This window comes from Rhinopithecus roxellana, chromosome 1, assembly GCF_007565055.1.
Source record: "Rhinopithecus roxellana isolate Shanxi Qingling chromosome 1, ASM756505v1, whole genome shotgun sequence".
NCBI classification, from domain to species: Eukaryota; Metazoa; Chordata; class Mammalia; order Primates; family Cercopithecidae; genus Rhinopithecus; species Rhinopithecus roxellana.
This window is the reverse complement of record NC_044549.1, coordinates 53,766,188-53,785,932: the sequence shown is the minus strand read 5'-3', so window position 1 is coordinate 53,785,932 and position 19,745 is coordinate 53,766,188. Positions and strand designations below refer to the sequence as shown.

Here is a 19,745-nt window from a genome sequence, read left to right as displayed (position 1 = left end):
TCAGAGTATAAGATTTTAAAACACTGAATTCAGTAAGTAGAAAGTTCATGCAGACAAATCAGCGAGGATATAAAAGATTTTAAAAGGACTGGGCACAGCAGCTCACGCCTGTAATCCCAACACTTTGGGAGGCCAAAGTGGGTGGATCACCTGAGGTCAGGAGTTCGTGACCAGCCTTGACAACATGGTGAAACTCCATCTCTACTAAAAATACAAAAATTAGCTGGACATGGTGGCACATGCCTGTAATCCCAGCTACTTGGGAGGCTGAGGAAGGAGAATCACTTGAACCAGGGAGTCGGAGGTTGCAGTGAGCCGAGATCAGGCCACTGCAACTCCAGCCTGGCGACAGAGCAAGACTCCATCTCGAAACAAAACAAAACAAAATAAAAAAAAACCCAAAACCAAAACATTTATAGTTTCAAGAATAAACAACATATTTACAGAATCTTTATGAAGAAACATTTAAAGCTTTACTAAAATACTTTTAAAAAGACGTAAATAAATGAAGACATACCAAATTCACAGATTGGAACAGTCAACATTATGTCAATTTTCACTAATACGATCTACAGTCAAAGCAATCACAATAAAAATTCAAAAAAATTTGTTTGTGTGCTTGTTGACTTAACACACTAATATAAAATGTGTGTGAAATGGCAAAGGGTCAAGTGTAATTAACCTACTTTCTAACCAGAAAAAGAAGTATAAAGCAAGCTGGGCATGGTGGTTTATGCCTGTAATCCCAGCACTTGGGTGGCTGAGGGGCGTATATAGCTTGAGCCCAGGAGTTCAAGACTAGCCTGGGCAACGTGGCGAAATCCCATCTCTATCAAAAATACAACAAATTAGCCATGTGTGATGGTGAGCACCTGTAGTTCCAGCTAATCAGGAGGCTAAGGTAGGAAGATTGCTTGAACCCAGGAGATGAGGGCTGTAGTGAGCCAAAATCACGCCACTGCACTTCAGCCTGGGCAACAAGAGAGATCGTGTCTCAAAAAAAAAAAAAAATTATAAAGCCAAAGTAATTAAGGTAGAAATAGAATGGCCTATTAGAATAAAAGGACAGAAATAGATCCATGAATACATGAAAATGATGACAGCAGTGACTGCGAACAAACGCAGAGAGAATAGTGTTAGTTATACACGTGGGAAAAAAATTGATTCCTACCTTATAAAAGACTAAAATCAATCCCAGCTACATTTATTCCTACCTTATAAAAGACAAAAATCAATCCCAGCTGCATTAAAGGCTTATATGAAAGACAAAACTATAAAACTTTAAGAAAAGCATATAATAGAAGAATATCTTGGGCAAGAGAAATCTCTGAAACAAGATACAAATAAACCCATTTAAAGATTGATAAATTTGATTATACTAAAATAAAACGTTTCTGTTCATCAAAAAATACCATGAAAGGTAAAAAGATACGCACACAGTGGGAGAAGATATTTGAAACACACAAAATCAAAGAAAAAAAAAATATATAAAAACTAAAACATATAATTAAAAAAGGTTTAGTATCTACGATAATTCAAAAATTTTGGCCAGGCGCGGTGGCTCACGCCTGTAATCCCAGCACTTTGGGAGGCTGAGGCAGGTGGATCACGAGGTCAGGAGATGGAGACCATCCTGGCTAACACGGTGAAACCCCGTCTCTACTAAAAATACAAAAAATTAGCCAGGCGTGGTGGCGGGGGCCTGTAGTCCCAGTTACTCGGGAGGCTGAGGCAGGAGAATGGTGTGAACCCAGGAGGCGAAGCATGCAGTGAGCCGAGATCATGCCACTGCACTCCAGCCTGGGCAACAGAGTGAGACTCCATCTCAAGGAAAAAAAAAAATTTCTATGGCCAGGCATGGTGGCTCATGCCTGTTGTCCCAGCACTTTGGGAGGCCAAGGTGGGTGGATCACTTGAGGTCAGGAGTTCAAGACTAGCCTGGCCAACATGGTGAAACCCCATCTCTACTGAAAATACAAAAAAATTAGCCGGGCGTGGTGGTGGGCACATGTAATCCCAGCTACTTGGGGGGCTGAGGCAGGAGAATCACTTGAACCTGGGAAGAAGAGGTCACAGTGAGCTGAGATCGTGCCACTGCACTCACTCCAACCTGGGCAATAGACTTTGTCTCAAAAAAAAAAAAAAAAAAAAAAATTTCTAAAGCCAGGAGTGGTGGCTCATGTCTATAGTCCCAGCTACTCACAAGGCTAAGGCAGGAGGATCACTCGAGGCCGGGAGTTTGAGACCAGCCTGGGTAACATAGTGAGACTGTCTCTAAAAAAAAGGAAAAAAAAAGTTCCAGAAATATGAAAATGACCAACAAACCAAGAGAAAAATGGGCAAAAGATTTGAGAAGACAGAGGAAAAATAAGAATAGTTCATAATCACATGAACGTGGGTTGGGCACAGTGGCTCACGTACATAATTCCAGCACTTTGGGAGGCCAAGGCAGGCAGATTACTTGAGCCCAGGAGTTCAAGACCAGCCTGGGCAACATAGTGAAACCCTGGTCTCTACAAAACATGCAAAAATTAGCTGGGCATGGTGGCACACGACTGTAGCGCCAGCTACTCGGAAGGCTGAGGTGGGAGAATTGCTTGAACCTGGGAGGTGGAGGTTGCTGTGGCTAAGATCTCACCACTGCACTGCAGCCCGGGTAACAGAGCAAGACCCTGTCTCAAAAAAATAATAAATTAAAATATGTAAATAAATAAGAAATAAAACTCCTATGAATGTTCAGTCTCTTTACGAATAAGACAAATACGAACTCAAGCCACAAAAAGAAACTACAACTCACCTGCCAGATTTATAAAGAAGCCAATTATCAAATTGGTATCTTCCAAATTTCATAATTTCTTACCTTATAATAGGCCTTTGCATTGTTAAAAAGAAGCTGGAAGTCAGCAGTCAGCAAATTAACATCATCATACTCTTCCATTTTTAGTTTCTGTTGGATTTTCATCAAGTCAATGGGCTGAGAAACCACTTCATAATAGTCTGGTTGATTTCTGTTATAATTTAAATTTTTTTAAAGGAGATATTAATCTGAAGCTTACAAAAAGTTGTATTTCAAAACTATTTATGGTAATGCTCAATATCCCAAGTGACGGGCACATTAGAAGCTTTCACAGACTTCGGAGCTTACTAAAAAAAAAAAAAAAAAAAAAAAAAAAAATTCCACCATCAAACTCACATTAGAACTAAAAGGGAGTAAAAAAAGCAAGATGCCCATGCATTCCCTTTTCAAAACATATGTTAATGATATAAAAACCTAAATTAACACCTGTGATGATCTTTTCTATGCTAAATATTTAACGTTTAGGGCATCAACGCTAAACCTGTGTCAATGGCATCTTTTATAGATGAAGATGATTTACCATTCATAGTGCTCAAAAGTGTGAAAACAGATATATGTCTCAACTCTCTTTATAAACTTACAAAATGGACTCTTTCTTCAGTAAGTGACCACATAAATTTTTTCTGCCAAGTACTATCAAATGCCTATTATAAATGCTGCTTTAATACCAATTACTAAAATTACAAAGGACGAAGATGAGCCCTTGGCTTAAGTAGCTTAACAAAGATGAATGGACATCAGATACATCTAAACACAACCAAACTCTTAGGAAAAAAAAAAAGCATGGGACTAAGAAATACAAAATTTGGCTTTGTAGTTATACCTTGAAGGAGAGGGGTAGTGAGGAACACACAAGAAATTTTGGAGGTAATTACAATGACAAAATTTCTTAAAATAATTAAGTAATTTATTTAATTCCTTAAGTAATTTTAATGACAATTTCTTAAGTTCCCAAAATAACTTCTTGGGTTTAGGGTTCATGGATGTTTAGTATTTTTTCTGACTTTCTTCAAATGAAGTTCCATGAAACAAGTAAACCTGAAAAATGATGTGACTATTTTCTCAATTCTCCCACAGGGGTAGGTATTCAGCCCCATTCTACATGTGTAAGAGATTAAGTTATTACAAATAACATCATGGCGATTAAGGCTTAAATCTCCCTTGAAACCTTAGCTGACAAGTTATAGCCATTCTTTTATTACGCATATTTAAATTATTTTTAAATTTGTATTCTGACATAAAAGTTGCAAAAATAGTACTTTTTTCTGAACCATTTGAATAAGCTCTGACATGATGCCCTATCATGCCTGATAATTTAGTGTTTGTTTCTCACAAACAAGGACCACAGCTCAACCACCAAAATCAGGATGTGAATGTTAATACAGTACAGTTGACCACTGAACTGTGCAGGTCCACTTATATGAAACTTTTTTCAACCAAAAAAATCAGAATATTGAGATATCAGAGAAAAAGCAGAAAGAATACTGATGTTGTCAGTGGTATTAAGGAACCTTCTCACAGCAAACATTAGGGCTTTGATAACTTGATATCCAAGATGGTCCTCTCCATCTGGGCTTACTGGACCAACAGTCCAGTGCTCTTTGCCGAGGCAGGACCCCAGCAGTGCCTCAAGCTAAGGGGATTATCTGTAGACAATTGAGAATTCAATGAGGACATGTGCCTAGAATGGACACTATCCCCCAGAATCAATGCTACAAGGTTCCTCACAAATATTTTTAGAATTACCACAAAGACAAAAGAAAAATCAGGATACCAACCTCTCACTCTATGTCATATGGTCAAAACAGGGTCCCCCCATTTCAAAATGAAATAGTTCTAATTTCTAACAGTACTAATTTTTTCCACTGAAATCAAACATACAGAAAACCATCAAAAGTAAGAATCATCCTTATAATCCAGAATAAACAGCACTATTTGCATTTTTACACATTCTTCCAGACTTCTCTATAGGCACATGTATGCACAAACCAAATTTAACATAAACAGGATTATATTGCATGTTCTTTCAAAACAACTTTTCTCTTTAAACAATAGGTGAGGGCAGTCTGGCATACAGCTGCAAAACAGCCAAAACGCAAAGTTTTAATCAGAATAATGAGAAACACTAGCCCTGGTGTGCAGAGAGCCTGTGGGCTACTCCATACCCCATTCTCCCTTCTTCCCAGGATGACAGCATTCTAAGCTGCTGCATGGCTACTAATAAGACCATATTCTCAGCCAGCATGGTGTTGCATGCCTATAGTCCCAGCTACTTGGGAGGCTGAGGGAGGACTGAGTGAGTCCAGGAGGTCAAAGCTGTAGTGTGGAAAGATGGTGCTTGTGAGTAGCCTGCATTCCAGCCTATGTGACATGGCGAAACCTTGTCTCTAAGGAAAACAAAACAAAATAAAACAAAACCTTAAAGACCATATTTATTCTCCAGCCTCACTGCAGCTAGGTTCTAGCCAATATGAGAGCTGAAGTGTGTCACATCCAAGTCATGTCCTTAACACTCATTATTTTTCCATACTGGCTAGAAGGTAGTTGTGGTAGTGAGTCATCTCAGACCGTGCAGGCAAGGGTGATACCACAAAGACCGCAGAATAGAGTTGGCTAATACTTGTACCTCGACAACTTCACAGAACAGAACTTTTACACAAGAGAAAGAAATTTCTCTTTTGTTTCAGCCATTGTTGATTTGGATGTCCTAGTACAAAGCAGACTAATAAAGTAACTAAAACAAAGTATCAAAAAGGTATTCACAAATTGTGTAGCTCTGAGCAATACTAATTCTCATAAATACTTGAGAAAAAATACACATTCCACAGAGGTACGTCAGAGAAAGCCACATTATCTTTGAGGTTGTAACGTAACAGTGGTCCAGCACCCAAGGTGTGTATCCTCTGCCCCTCAGCACTAGCCTGCCAGTGAAAAGGAGGCAGCAGAGGGATGGTATCTTCTATAAAAGGTGTTTTGTATACTTCAGTATGATGCTGCTACTCTATACCACATAATGGTTAAGAGCATAGGCTTTGGAGTCAGAACGACCTTAGTCTCAACAACAGTTATCTTTTAGTAGTTACAAGAACTTGTGCAAGTTCTCACCTATAAACTGGGATAACTCAGAATTTTAAATAAGATATGGTCGGGAAAATGCTTGGTATTGTGTCTAGAATGTGGCAAACAATAAATACATGTTTTTACTATTTTATGCTAATTAAATAACTTTCAGAAGACTATTACTGATAAACCAACTCAAATATGGAGACAGTTACCTCATTTTAAAAACAATGCTTCCTTTTTGGCCATGGCTAATTTGCTAATTTACAGGGCTCTCCTAATTCAGAATGATGACACTGCACTCTCAGTGGCTCACTCCTTGAGGTGAGAAATTTGTCTCCAGTTCAACTTACAGCTTGGTAGCTACCTACTGTAGCATTAACAATCATGAAGGAATCTAAATCTTTAGTTAACTCACAGCTTTCTACAGCTGCTGTACCAAATTACCACAAACTTGAAGGCTTAAAACAAAACACATTTATTATATTAGTTCTAAAGGTCAGAAGTCCAAAATGGGTCTCACTGGTCTAAAATCAAGGTATTGGCAGGGCTGCATGCCCTCTGGATGTCTAGTACAGAGCATCTAGTGAAAAAGGTTTCCTCGCCTTTTTCAGCTTCTAGAGCTCACCTGCATTCCTTGGCTTGTAGTCTCCTTCCTCCATCTTCAGAGCCAGCAGTACAGCATCTTCAAATCTCTGACTGAACTTGTCTCCCTCTTCCCCATTTAAGGACCCTTGTGATTACACTGGACCCACATGGATAATCCAGGATAACCGCTCCAAATCAAGATCAGCTGATTAGCAAACTTAATTCCCCTCTGCCATGTAACACAATATATTCACAGGTTTCAGGGATTAGAATGTGGAAATATTTGGGGACCAGTTTTCTAACACTCTCATATATGTTTTCAGAACAAATAACTTCAATTCCCAGATGGGTTTTTTTTGGCTTTTTTTTTTTTTTTTTGAGTCAGAGTTTCACTCTTGTTGTCCAGGCTGGAGTGCAATGGCGTGATCTTGGCTCACGGCAACCTCTGCCTCCTGGGTTCAAGTGATTCTCCTGCCTCAGCCTCCCGAGTAGCTGAGATTATAGGCGCACGTCACCACAACCGGTTAATTTTGTATTTTTAATAGAGATGGGGTTTCTCCATGTTGGTCAGGCTGGTCTTGAACTCCTGAACTCAGGTGATCCACCTGCCTCGGGCTCCCAAAGTGTTGGGATTACAGGCATGAGCCACCACGTCTGGCCAATTGCCAGAGTTTTGAAGAGAATAGTGATTATATTTTGACAGCAAGAGAGGAAAGATGTTCTAGTTAGCGGAACATACCTTCCATAGGAAGGTGTGTGCAAGATAACTCTCTGTGTAATTTAAAAAACTGATCCCTTTTAAACACCACTGTGACAACTTCAATACTGTCTTAAGAACTAAAAAAATTTTTTTATGAATTTTTAATTTTCTCGAGATGGAGTTTTGCTCTTGTTGTCCAGGCTGGAGTGCAGCGGTGCGACCTCAGCTCACTGTAACCTCCACCTCCCGGGTTCAAGCAATTGTCCCACCTCAACCTCCCAAGTACCTGGGATTACAGGCATCTACCACCACGCCTGGCTAATTTTTGCATTTTTAGTAGAGATGGGGTTTCACCATGTTGGCCAGGCTGGTCTTGAACTCCTGACCTCAAGTGATCCACTCACCTCGGCCTCCCAAAGTGATGGGATTACAGGCATGAGCCACCGCGCCCAGCCATAAGAACTATTAATTTTTATACAGACTGTGTGAACCAGGTGTTAAAAAAAAAAATGAAACAAAAAAATTAAATAATTTAAAAAATATGCTTCACTCTCAGCCAGGCGCAGTGGCTCAAGCCTGTAATCCCAGCACTTTGGGAGGCTGAGGCAGGTGGATCACCTGAGGTCAGAAGTTCGAGACCAGCCTGGCCAATACGGCGAAACCCTGTCTCTAATAAAAGTACAAAAAAAATTAGCCAGGCATAGTGGTGTATGCCTGTAATCCCAGCTACTCGGGAGGCTGAGGCAGGAGAATCACTTGAACCCAGGAGGTGGAAGTTGAAGTGAGCCAAGACTGTGCCACTGCACTCCAGCCTGGGCAAGAGAGCAGGACTCCATCTCAAAAAAAAAAAAAAAAAAAAAAAAGAAAAAGAAAAGCTTCACTCTCAAGGAATTAAAGAAGAGCAAACTAAGCCCAAAGCTAGCAGTAGATAATAAATAGAAAGGAGGGCTAGTGCAGTAGCTCATGCCTGTAATTCCAGCACTTTGGGAGGCTGAGGTGGACAGATCACTTGAGGTCACGAGTTTAAGATCAGCCTGGGCAACAAAGTGAAACCCAACCTCTACTAAAAATACAAAAATTAGCCAGGCATAGTGGCACACGTCTATAATCCCAGCTACCTGGGAGGCTGAAGCATAAAAATTGCTTGAACCTAGAAGGCAGAGGCTGCAATGAGCCATGATCATGCCACTGCATTACAGCCTGGGCAACAGAGCAAGACATTGTCTCCAAAAAAAAAAAAGAAAAAGATAGAATGCAGATAAATGAAATTAGAGAACAGAAAAACAATTTTAAAAATTAAAGTTTTTTTTTTTTTTGAAAGATCAACAAAATTGGTAAATCCTTAGCTAGATTAACCAAGAAAGAAAGAGCTGGGCACGGTGGCTCACGCCTGTAATCCCAGCACTTTGGGAGGCCAAGGTGGGCGGATCACCTAAGGTCAGGAGTTCAAGATCAGCCTGACCAACATAGAGAAACCCCATCTCTATTACAAATACAAAATTAGCTGGGCGTGGTGGCGCATGCCTGTAATCCCAGCTACTCGGGAGGCTGGGGCAGAAGTGCTTGAACCCGGGAGGAGGAGGTTGTGGTGAGCCATGATCGAGATCGCACCACTGCACTGCAGCCTGGGCAACAAGAGCGAAACCCTGTCTCAAAAAAAAAAAGAAAAAAGAGAGGCTGGGTGTGGTGGCTCACACTTGTGATCCTAGCACTTTGGGAGGCCAAGGTAGGAGGGGATCACTTGAGCCCAGGAGTTTGAGACCAGCCTGGGCAACACAGGGAAACCGTGTCTCCACAAAAAAAAAAAAAAAAAAAAAAAAAAGTATATATATGTATATATCTCTATATATATCTCCTTACCTAACATTACATACGTATTTTTTAATATATGTATGTTGTATTATGTAAGAATCCAGCATATTTTTACATATATGAATAAAAATACACATTATATGTAGCACATATATTTTATATGTTTACTATGTAAATATACACATATATAAAATACATATATTTGCCAGGTATAGTGGCATGCAGGTGATAGGACTGCCTGAGTCCAGGAGGTTGAGTCTGCACTGAACTGTGATTGCCACTGCACTCCAGCCTGGGTGTCAAAGCAAGATCCTGTCTCAAAAAAAGACAGAAAGAAGGAGGGAGGGAGAGAAGAAGGAAGGGAGAAAAGAGATGCAAATAACTAAAATCATAAAGAGGAGACATTACAACCAATGCCACAAAAATAAAAAGGATTATGAGAGAGTTCTAGGAAAACATGTATGCTAACAAATTAGATAAACTAGAAGAAATGGATAATTTTCTAGAAACACACAACCTACCAAAGAAATACAAAGCCTGAGTAAACCTACAACTAGTAAGGACACTAAATCAGTTAACAAAAAATCTCCCACAAAGAAAAAGCCCTAGACGGATAGCTTCACTGATGAATTCTAATCAGACATTTCAAAAACTAACACCAAACCTTATGAAACTTTTCCAAAAAACTGAAGAGAGATCACGTCCTAACTTATTCTATGACGCTAGCATTATCCTGATACCAAAGCCAGACAAAGACACTACAAGAAAACTACTGATCCATATCCCTTATGAACACTGATGCAAAATTTCTCAATAAAATATTAGCAAACTGAATTCAGCAGCATATTACAAGGATTATATACCATAACCAAGTGGGATTTATTCCACAGTGAACACGGTGTTGAATAGAAGTGGTGAAAGTGGGCATCTCTGTCTTGTTCGTGATCTTAGAGGAAAAGCTTTAAGTCTTTTGCCACTGAATATGTTGCTTGCAGTAGCCAAAATGTGTGCTACTGGTATAAAAACAGACACAGGGACAAATGGAATAGAATGGAGCCTAGAAATAACCCTCACATACATGGTCAAGCGAATTTTGACAAAGGTGCCAAAACCATTCAGTGAGAAAAGCACAGTCTTTTCAACAAATGATGCTGGGAAAACTGGATATACACATATAAAGAACGAAGCTGGATCCTTACCTAAACACTACTTATAAAAATTAATTCAAAATGGATCAAAGGCCTAAATGTAAGAGCTAAAACTATAAAACTCTTAGAGGAAAACTGATATGGTTGTGCTGTGTCCATTCAAATCTCAACTTGAATTGCATCTCCCAGAATTCCCACATACTGTGGGAGGGACCCAGCGGGAGGTAACTGAATCATGGGGGCCAGTCTTTCCCATGCTATTCTTGTGATAGTGATTAAGTTGCAAGAGATCTGATGGATTTATTAGGGGTTTCCACTTTTGCTTCTTGCTCATTTTTCTCTTGCCACTGATGTAAGAAGTGCCTTTCACCTCCCACCATGATTCTGAGGCTTCCCCAGTCACATGGAACTGTAAGTTCAGTTAAACCTCTTTTTCTTCCCAGTCTCGGGTATGTTTTTATCAGCAGTGTGAAAACGAACTAATACAGTAAATTGGTACCAGTAGAGTTGGGCGCTGCTGAAAAGATACCCAAAAATGTGAAAGCAACTTTGGAACTGGACAACAGGCAGAGGATGGAACAGTTTGGAGGGCTCAGAAGAAGACAGGAAAATGTGGGAAAGTTTGGAACTTCCTAGAGACTTGAATGGCTTTGACCAAAAGCCTGATAACAATATGGACAATAAGGTCCAGGCCGAGGTGGTCTCAAATGGAGATGAGGAACTTGCTGGGAATTGGAGTAAAGGTGACTTTTGTTATGTTTTAGCAAAGAGACTGGGGCATTTTGCCCCTGCCCTAGAGATTTGTGCAACTTTGAACTTGAGAAAGATGATTTAGGGTATCTGGCAGAAGAAATGTCTAAGCAGCAAAGCATTCAAGAGGTGAGTTGGGTACTGTTTAACGCAATCAGTTTTACAAAAGAAGCAGAGCATAAAAGTTTGGAAAATTTGCAGCCTAGTCCTGTCCAAGAGAATCCTGATTAACACAAAAACATAGGGGAAAAGCTTCATGATACTGGATTTGGCATTCATTTCATGGATACAACACCAAAGGCACAGGCAACAAAAGAAAAAGATGACATAAACTTTATGAAAATTAAAATCTTTTGTACATGAAGGACACCGTACAAAATGAAAAGGCAACCTACAGAATGGCTCTATCACCCAGGCTGGAGTACAGTGGCATGATCTTAGCTCACTGCAACCTCCGCCTCCCAGGTTCAAGCAGTTCTCCTGCCTCAGTCTCCCAAGTAGCTGGGATTACAGGTGCCAACCACCATGCCCGGCTTTTTTTTTGTTGTTTTTTTCTGAGATGGAGTTTCACTCTTGTCATCCAGGCTGGAGTGCAACGGTGCGATCTTGGCTCACTGCAACCTCCACCTCCCAGGTTCAAGCGATTCTCCTGCCTCGGTGTCCCAAGTAGCTGGGATTAGAGGCGTCTGCCACCAAGCCCAGCTAATTCTTGTATTTTTAGTACAGTGTTTCACCACGTTGGCAAGGCTGGTCTTGAACTCCTGACCTCAGGTGATCCACCCGCCTTGGCCTCCCAAAGTGCTGGGATTACAGGCTTGAGCCACTGCGCCCAGCCTTGCGTTGGCTAATTTTTTTATTTTTTAGTAGAGTCAGGGTTTTGCCATGTTGGCCAGGCTGGTCTTCTCTCCTGGCCTCAGGTGATTTGTCCACCTAGACCTCCCAGAGTGGTGAGATTACAGGCGTGAGCCACCGCACCCAGCCAGTACTCTTTTTAAAATATTTATTTTTAGGCAAGCTCTTGCTCCATCACCCAGGCTGGAGTGCAGTGACACTCATGGCTCACTGTAGCCTCAAACTCCTGGGCTCAAACAATCCTCCCACCCCAGCCTCCCTAGTAGCTGGGTCTATAGGTAAGCACCACCACACCTGACTAATTTTAAAAAATTTTTTTGTAGAGATGGGACTCATTATGTTGCCCAGGCTGGTCTCAAATTTGTGGCCTCAAGAGATCTTTCTGCATAGGTCTTTTTGTTTTTGTTTTTGTTTTTAAGAGACAGGGTCTCATTATGTCGCCCAGGCTGGTGTCAAACTCCTTGGCTCAAGCAATTCACTTGCCTCAGTCTCCCAAACAGCTAGGATTACAAGTGCATGCTCCTGTGCCTGGCTCAAAAAATCAAGTAGGTGGGATTATAGGTGCATGTTACTGTGCCTGGCTCAAACAGATTTTTAATTTAAAAAAAGCTTCACTACGGCTTGACTACTAAAAACTAAAATTGGACCCCAGTATACTTAAGCCATTCCTGCCAATAAAAAGCTCAATTTCCAAACACTTTAATAAACATGGACTCTGGACCAAATCCCCCCCAACTGTACTGATGTGCTTCCAACTTACCTTCGCTTTGGTGCCCTAATGAAGAGCTCACAGAGAAGTCTGCCCTGTTCATCCTTATAGTCTCGGATGGTGTTATAGAGTTCATGGCACACGGCAATCTACACATTAGCAAAGGAGAAAATCATTAAAAACGTGAACAGAAAGCCAGTGTAGATGTAAGAATTATTTTCTATTCTTCAATAAAAGACAAGTAGAGAAGAAATATGATGACTCTCAATATTACCAAACATGCTAAAGTCTGAAATATGGTGACAGTATGTCTCCATGTCTCCTTTCAAACAATCAAGTTGACTAACTTTTTGGTATCTTTCATCAGATTTATGTTCCTGGTGATTTTGTCTTTTAAACTAAATCAGTTCATCACTCTCTTGCTTAAAGCCATCCAACAGAAGGGTTTCTCACTTCACAGAGAATAAAATCTAAACTCCAAACATTGCTTGTGTGGGCCCTACATACTCTGAACGGGTGGAGCTTGCCAGTTTCCTTCTCCTTCCTGACCATCTACTGCTCCAAGACACACAAAACTCATCCCTGACCCAACCTCTCTGCACTGGTTCTGTCTGTCTGGAACTCTCTTCTAGGGAATTTAGGCCAAAACAGTCCAAATCACCCAAAATTTTCCTCTTAGCACTTATTACTAGCTGAGGATACATTATTCTTTGTTTACTTGTTTATATTCTACTCCCTGCCCGCCCTGGAATCTAAGTTCCATGTGAAAAATGGGCTTGTTTCCCACATGGTTATATCCCAACCATGAGAACAGTGCTTGTCACATGATAGTCACACAGTTATTTGTTGAACGAATATATGATGTAACATACTGAAATTATTCATAAGATCACACTATTACTCTAAGACTTAGCTGAATACATAATATTCATAAAAAAAGACAATCAAGAGAATCTTAAAAAAGTGGAGACACCTTGCATCGTACCAATTTTATCATTAAAGGGAAGATAGGGGAATCGTGGGAAAAGCACACAGAAACCATGTAATCCAAGTTACTCACAGGATCTACAGTTGGAAGATTGGAAAGTCTCCTCCTTTTCCTGCTTGGGCCTGGTGTTGACACAGAATGGTGCCCATCATCAAAGTCCCCGCTGACACTGCTAGAAGGGGAGGTAGCTCTTCTTCTCTTGGAACCCATGGAATCCAACTTCTTCTATAAGAAATAATTAGCCATGTTCTTACATTTAAATAGACTCTGTCACCAAGTCTTCAGCTGGTCACGTGCCACCAAAGTCCTGGCTCACTTAGGAGAACATTTTAACGTGTTGTAGTTTAGCTATAAGTGTGTGTGTGTGTGTGTGTGTGTGTGTGTGTGTTTTAAGCCCTGGACTTCCTTGTTTTAGTCTTTCACTTACCAGAATGTTATACTTTCAATTTTGATGGGACAAATTCAATAAAAGCATATTCATTTGTGTATCATCCATCTTGAGTGACTCAACAACTTCTGGCTCCAAATTTGCCCTAGACTGGAGTTTCCCGTTTCCCAACCTACATGTAGTAGTACAATAGTGTGCTGAAGGTATTAAGCCTTCAGCCCATGAGGCAGGCAGGCAGGCCTGGGGTATAGAGGCCCCAAGGTATCCAATTCTGGAGTCAGCACCTCATCTGCTTCTCCATGTGCCTTACAATTATGATCATTTGCTAGGCGGGCCATCACGTGGAAAAGAACAAGAAGTAGAGCCTAGGACAAATGAGTAGTGCAAAAAGGTAAGGGGACAGAGGACAATTAACCTTCTAGCATTTTAGATGTACTCTAAAATTAATACCCTGAAAATGAATGTTCTCCATTCATTAAAGCAGGATCCACAAGACATACCCCTGAAAAACACTTAATGAGACTTGCTATACCTAGACAGAAGTACAAATTGTCCTTCGAAACTCTTCTGTTAATTCAAACTAATCTCCTTTTAGTGATATGACGTACTCTAACACTTTTAACTGTAACTATTTATAACACAAGAAATGCAACCACTGAAATGATCTGCTACATATAGTATATACCCAAGAAAGTTCTGCAATGTTTATATTGTAATATAATCTAACAATACTATCAAATAGTATATTGTGATTTGAAAGGCCTTTTTCTTTATTTTAATTTTTTTTAAGATAGAGTCTCGCTCTGTCACCAGGCTGGAGTACAGTGGCACGATCTCTGCTCACTGCAACCTCCGCCTCCCAGGTTCAAGCGATTCTCCTGCCTCACCCTCCCGAGTAGCTGGGACTACTGGTGTGTGCCACCATGCCCAGCTAATTTTTGTATTTTCAGTAGAGACGGGTTTTCACCATGTTGGCCAGGATGGTCTCGATCTCTTGACCTCATGATCCGCCCGTCAAAGGCCTTTTTCTAAAGCTAAAAGAAAAAAAAGATCCCAGTTTCACTCATCAACACTGAAGGTATTGATCCTTCAGTACCTGAGGTAGTCAGGCAGGCCTGGGGTTCAGAGGCCCCAAGATATTTACTTCTTGAGTCAGCACCTCATCTGCTTTTCCATGTGCCTTACAATCATGAGGAACCTCATACAACTAGAGTACCTCATAATTGTGGGCACATGGAAACACTGAATTTCAGGACAATATGACACCAGCAGCTGAATGATTAGAAGGAGAGCTCTGGTTGCCAGCAGTATGGAAAGAAAAGTTGGGGATCTCCAGGAAACAGAAGGAGCAAAGCAATCACATTTGAAAATCCTGGTGAGCAATTAAGGAAAAAGAGAAGTCTAAGATCTCTTTTTCCAAACTGAAGTCCACAAGCTGTTTAAAACAAAATCTACCATGATGATGTTCCTTACTCTAGGCTTCGGTTTGTTATACAGTATTATTAGTTTGAAGTTGGCTAAAAGTAGTTAAAAGCATCAAAAGGCTTAACCACAACTTAGCCAAGTTTTGCTGATTTTTGTTCCTTTTATAAAAGGCTGATCAACAAGCCTCAATTCATTAAGATAAAGAAATTAAGGATCAATCCCTGTTAAACAATCTACGACAAAGACACAAGTGAATTTGATGAACATAAGGAGGGAATCTTTATGGAAAGGATAACAAAAATTTAAGAAAGGTGGAAGGAAAAAGTCAAGGAAGGACAGAAAAGGGAAAGGGTGTAGATAATCAGTAATTTACCAGCTTTACCAGAGCACAACCAGCGCCTCGAAAAGCCAGTCTCCTCATTATGTCTGAAAGTCAAGTGAAGCCAGTGGGAGAAGGAAGGGCTTTAGAAGTGCTGATTCAGTGTTAGTATATTCAAAACTGAAAAAGAAGAACAAGAGAAGGGGGAAATAGAAAAGAAAGGTCAGAAGGAGTAAAAATGAGTACAAATAGATAGAAAACATTCCAATAGAACTGCTAAAGGAAGATAAAGAGAACTGGAGAAAACAAGCATATCAGTTCTCTTTTATCTATCAAACAAACTTCTGCAAAGGCTCAGACACTAACAGTATCTGACAGTTCTTCCATTTTAAAACCAAATGCTTTCATATGTTTAAAGATGTCTCATTGAGGTTCCCCTTTACTCACATTAGGAATGACTGTCAATTCCAGGAATGAAGCATGCCTGCCCAACTGCCCCCTAGTCAATAAGAGCAGAGTTCAATCACAGAGCTGGAATGGAGAGTGAATACATGTGGGAGGCTCACATGTGACACCAAGTGTTGGCAAGCTGGAACAAACCAAGAATGGCTCATGTGAGCAAAAGGTCTGGAAAACACCCTCCCCCACAAAAAAAAAATTCAGAGAAAGAACATTTATTTCCAAACGTCCTATCTGCATTGGAGACACTATATAAAAATTTGACAAGGTTAAAAAAAAAAAAAAGCCAACCATTTTGGCAGGAGTTCAGAATTACTTTTATAAATAATCCACTGAAAATCAAATGACAAAAAACATAAATTATCAGCATGTGTATGTCATTCAGATGATACAATATCCTTGAATCATTAATTTACTTTGGTAAGACAAGAAAAAGTTTCAACTTAAGGATAATTTTCAAGTATTTACTTATCCATGGGACACATTTTAAAATATATTTTAAAAGTTTAACAAGAAGGGCAATGTTATAAGGTAGGAGAAACAACAGGACCTTTGCTCATAAGACCAGAATAGGAGTCCTAAGTCTTCCACCTCTGATTATCAGCTTGATGTCGTCTGAGTGATAGCCTCTCAGATCTGTTTCTTCATCTCTAAAATAAGAACGTAACGCTGGGTGTGGTGGGTCGTGCCTGTAATCCCAGCACTTTGGGAGGCTGAGGCAGGTGGATCACCTGAGGTCAGGAGATCAAGACCATCCTGGCTAACACAGTGAAACTCCGTCTCTACTAAAAATACAAACAAATTGGCTGAGCATGGTGGCATGCACCTATAATCCCAGCTACTCGGGAGACTGAGGCAGGAGAATCACTTGAACCCGGGAGGCAGAGGTTGCAGTGAGCCAAGATGGCGCCACTGCACTCCAGCCTAAGCGACAGAGCAGGACTGTCTCAAAAAAAAAAAAAAAAAAAAAAAATTAGCTGGGTGAGGCAGTGCATGCCTGTAAACCCAGCTACTCGGGAGGCTGAGGCACGAGAATTGCTTGAACCCAGGAGGCGGAGGTTGCAGTGAGCCAAGATCGTACCACTGCACTCCAGTCTGGGCGACAGAGCAAGACCCTGTCTCAAGAAAAAAAAAAAAAAAACATAAAGTGAAATCACTTCTGCAAGTTCCCCAGGCACAGGAACAGCATATTCATTTTTGTAGACCTGTCTTACAGAACAGTATTTGGTATAGGTTAGGTGCTCAATTTATCTTTTAATAAATGTATTAAAAGTGCACTTAGGGCCAGGCACAGTGGCTCATGCCTGTAATCCCAGCAATTTAGGAAGCTGAGGTGGGCAGATCACCTGAGGTAAGGAGTTCAAGACCAGCCTGGCCAACACGGTGAAACCCCGTCTCTATAAAAAATACAAAAAATTAGCTAGGCGAGGTGGTGGCATGGGCCTGTAATCCCAGGTACTCGAAAGGGTGAGGCACGAGAATTGCTTGAACCTGGGAGGCAGAGATTGCAGTGAGCCAGGATCTTGCCACTGCACTCCAGGCTGGGGGACAGAGTAAGACTCTGTCTCCAAAAAAAAAAAAAAAAAAAAAGAAAGTGCACTTGAGTGCGATCTTTAAAAAAAAAAGCTTTATTTGCATAGTTTATAAGGCCTCAGCCAGGCACAGGGTCTCATATCTGTAATCCTAGCACTTGGAGAGGTTGAGGCAGGATGACCGCTTGAGGCAGAGGGTTCAAGACCAGATTGGACAACACAGATTGACCTTGTCTCTACAAAAATAAAAATTAGCTGGGTGTGGTGCTGCACATCTGTAATCCCAGCTACTCAGGATGCTGAAGTGAGAGGATTGCTTGAGCCTAGGAGCACAAGGCTTCAGTGAGCCATGATCACTTTACTGAACTCCAGCCTAGGCAACAAAGTGAGACCTTGTCTCAAAAAAAAAAAAAAAAAAAAACCTGTAAGCATCCCTTCAGCAATTTTGTTTTTCCATGAAGAGGAAAGACAGATTCCAGAGTTCAATTCCAAGTTTTAAAATGGCCTTGATTATAGTTACAAGTTCAAGAGTCTGACAATCAATAATTTATAGTGGCAGTTAAGAATACTTAATAATGTGCAACTAGAAGAATATCGACTTAGTATAGACAAACGGTGTATTTCAACCGTTTATGAAATTTAGCCCTCTCCTGTATTTCTAGTAATATTTAGCAATACATGCCTAAAACAACATCTTTGAAAACAGGACTCAAAGGAAAAAAACACCTATAAACCTACTTCCAAGAAAAAACCACGTTTAACGTTGTCATTCACAGTTTTTGGGTATTTATGCCTTAGTTACCTATTATTTTTTACCAAAATGTTAACAAACCACATATTTTACAGCCTGTGTTTTAGTGAAGATTCTTCCAAGTCAACATTCTTCCTCATGATGTTTGATGACTTGATAGTAATCTATCATACAGATATACCACAATTTACTTATCTTGGGAATTTTGGTAGGATATTAACATTTGAGGTATTTTGTACATTCCCAAAGCCAAAGAAAGCGGTCAAGGCCCTTCCATTCATCCACACATAACTCTTTATTGTTTTAATTTGAAACACCTCTTCAAAACATATTTTCCAATCTTCCATTTTGGAGCTCAAAATCAAATATGGGCGACCTGTAAGTAATAAAGCAAAAATTATGCTACTCTTTTATGTGCATGAGTCCAATATGCACTTTTTGGGGAAAAGCACATAGCCAAATGGAGAAAAAAAAAACACCTAAAATTATTTGTCAAGAGTCCTAATGTGTTGGAAAGTAAGTTAAAACATTTTACCTCAACATACGCTTCTATAACTATTGTAAGAATTTCTATATCCACTATACCGTGTACTTATTTTTCAGGACTTTTTTCATATTTTTGCAACTCTTTCTGCCCCTTTAAATTAAAACTTATTATAATAACAAAACTGTGCTTCCCAAACCAAGAAATATACACAGTTCCCAAAAACCCGGATTCTTTGTGGTGTTGAGAAGTTGAAATATCTGGCCTCTACTTATACATACAAGTCCCATTGATTAAAACACCCGGAAAAAATACGGAAAGAAAATCATTAAGAGTTTGTGTCGAACCGCCAAGAAATAACAACAAAAAAAAGAGGCCCTGAGCAACGGAGGAAATGAAGGACTTTCCCGACCTGTCACTGGTATTGGGGGCTGAGGGAAACGTTGACAGCTTAGAAGCTGCCCCGCAACGAGCGGGAAAGAGGAGGGCGGGGAGTTTCCGGGCCTTAGTGCGCCTTTGTCCCTGCCGGCAGGTGCGACAAAGCTACTGGGCCCATCGGAAGGCCCGCCGCCGCGCCCCGCCCAACCCCGCGCGCCCGGCCCGACCGGCGCGTCCCCACGGCCGGGGCGGGGCCTCCGCGGCGGCTCCCGCCCGCCCGGGCCCACACAAAGGCCCGGCAGCTGGCCGAGGGGGAGCGGCCCCACCCGCCCTGGGCCCGGCCTTACCCAGCCGCTCCGCCGCCTGCAGCCCCGGCCGCGGTCACCGACCGCCGCGCCCCGCCCCGTGGCCGCCACGGCTGCTGCTATTGCTCCTCCGGCCGCGGCCGCTGCCGTCGCTCCGGCACCCGCCGCCCTCACCTCCCTTACCCCTCCCGGTGCCGCCGCAAAACCAGTCCCGCGGCCGCCAAGCGATCCCTGCTCCGC

At 41.1% G+C, this 19,745-nt stretch overlaps 1 protein-coding gene across 25 annotated transcripts in view; it reads right to left on the bottom strand.

Moving 5' to 3' along the window:
- PBRM1 (polybromo 1) overlaps positions 1–19,725 on the bottom strand; it is a 146,679-nt gene extending 126,954 nt beyond the window's left edge. For 4 of the 25 annotated variants that reach the window (XM_030929459.1, XM_030929712.1, XM_030929612.1 and 1 more), the window contains exons 1-4: positions 15,651–15,698; positions 13,537–13,689; positions 12,528–12,625; positions 2,861–3,008 (exon numbers count right to left, since the gene is read on the bottom strand). In XM_030929459.1, coding sequence (XP_030785319.1) covers positions 2,861–3,008; positions 12,528–12,625; positions 13,537–13,689; positions 15,651–15,698 — 447 coding nt within the window. Of the gene's footprint in view, positions 1–2,860; positions 3,009–12,527; positions 12,626–13,536; positions 13,690–15,650; positions 15,777–16,043; positions 16,186–18,655; positions 18,715–19,547 lie in introns of those variants that run through there. The other 21 variants (XM_030929534.1, XM_030929675.1, XM_030929426.1 and 18 more) reach the window with 17 other exon arrangements.
- Between the last annotated feature and the right edge of the window lie 20 nt (positions 19,726–19,745).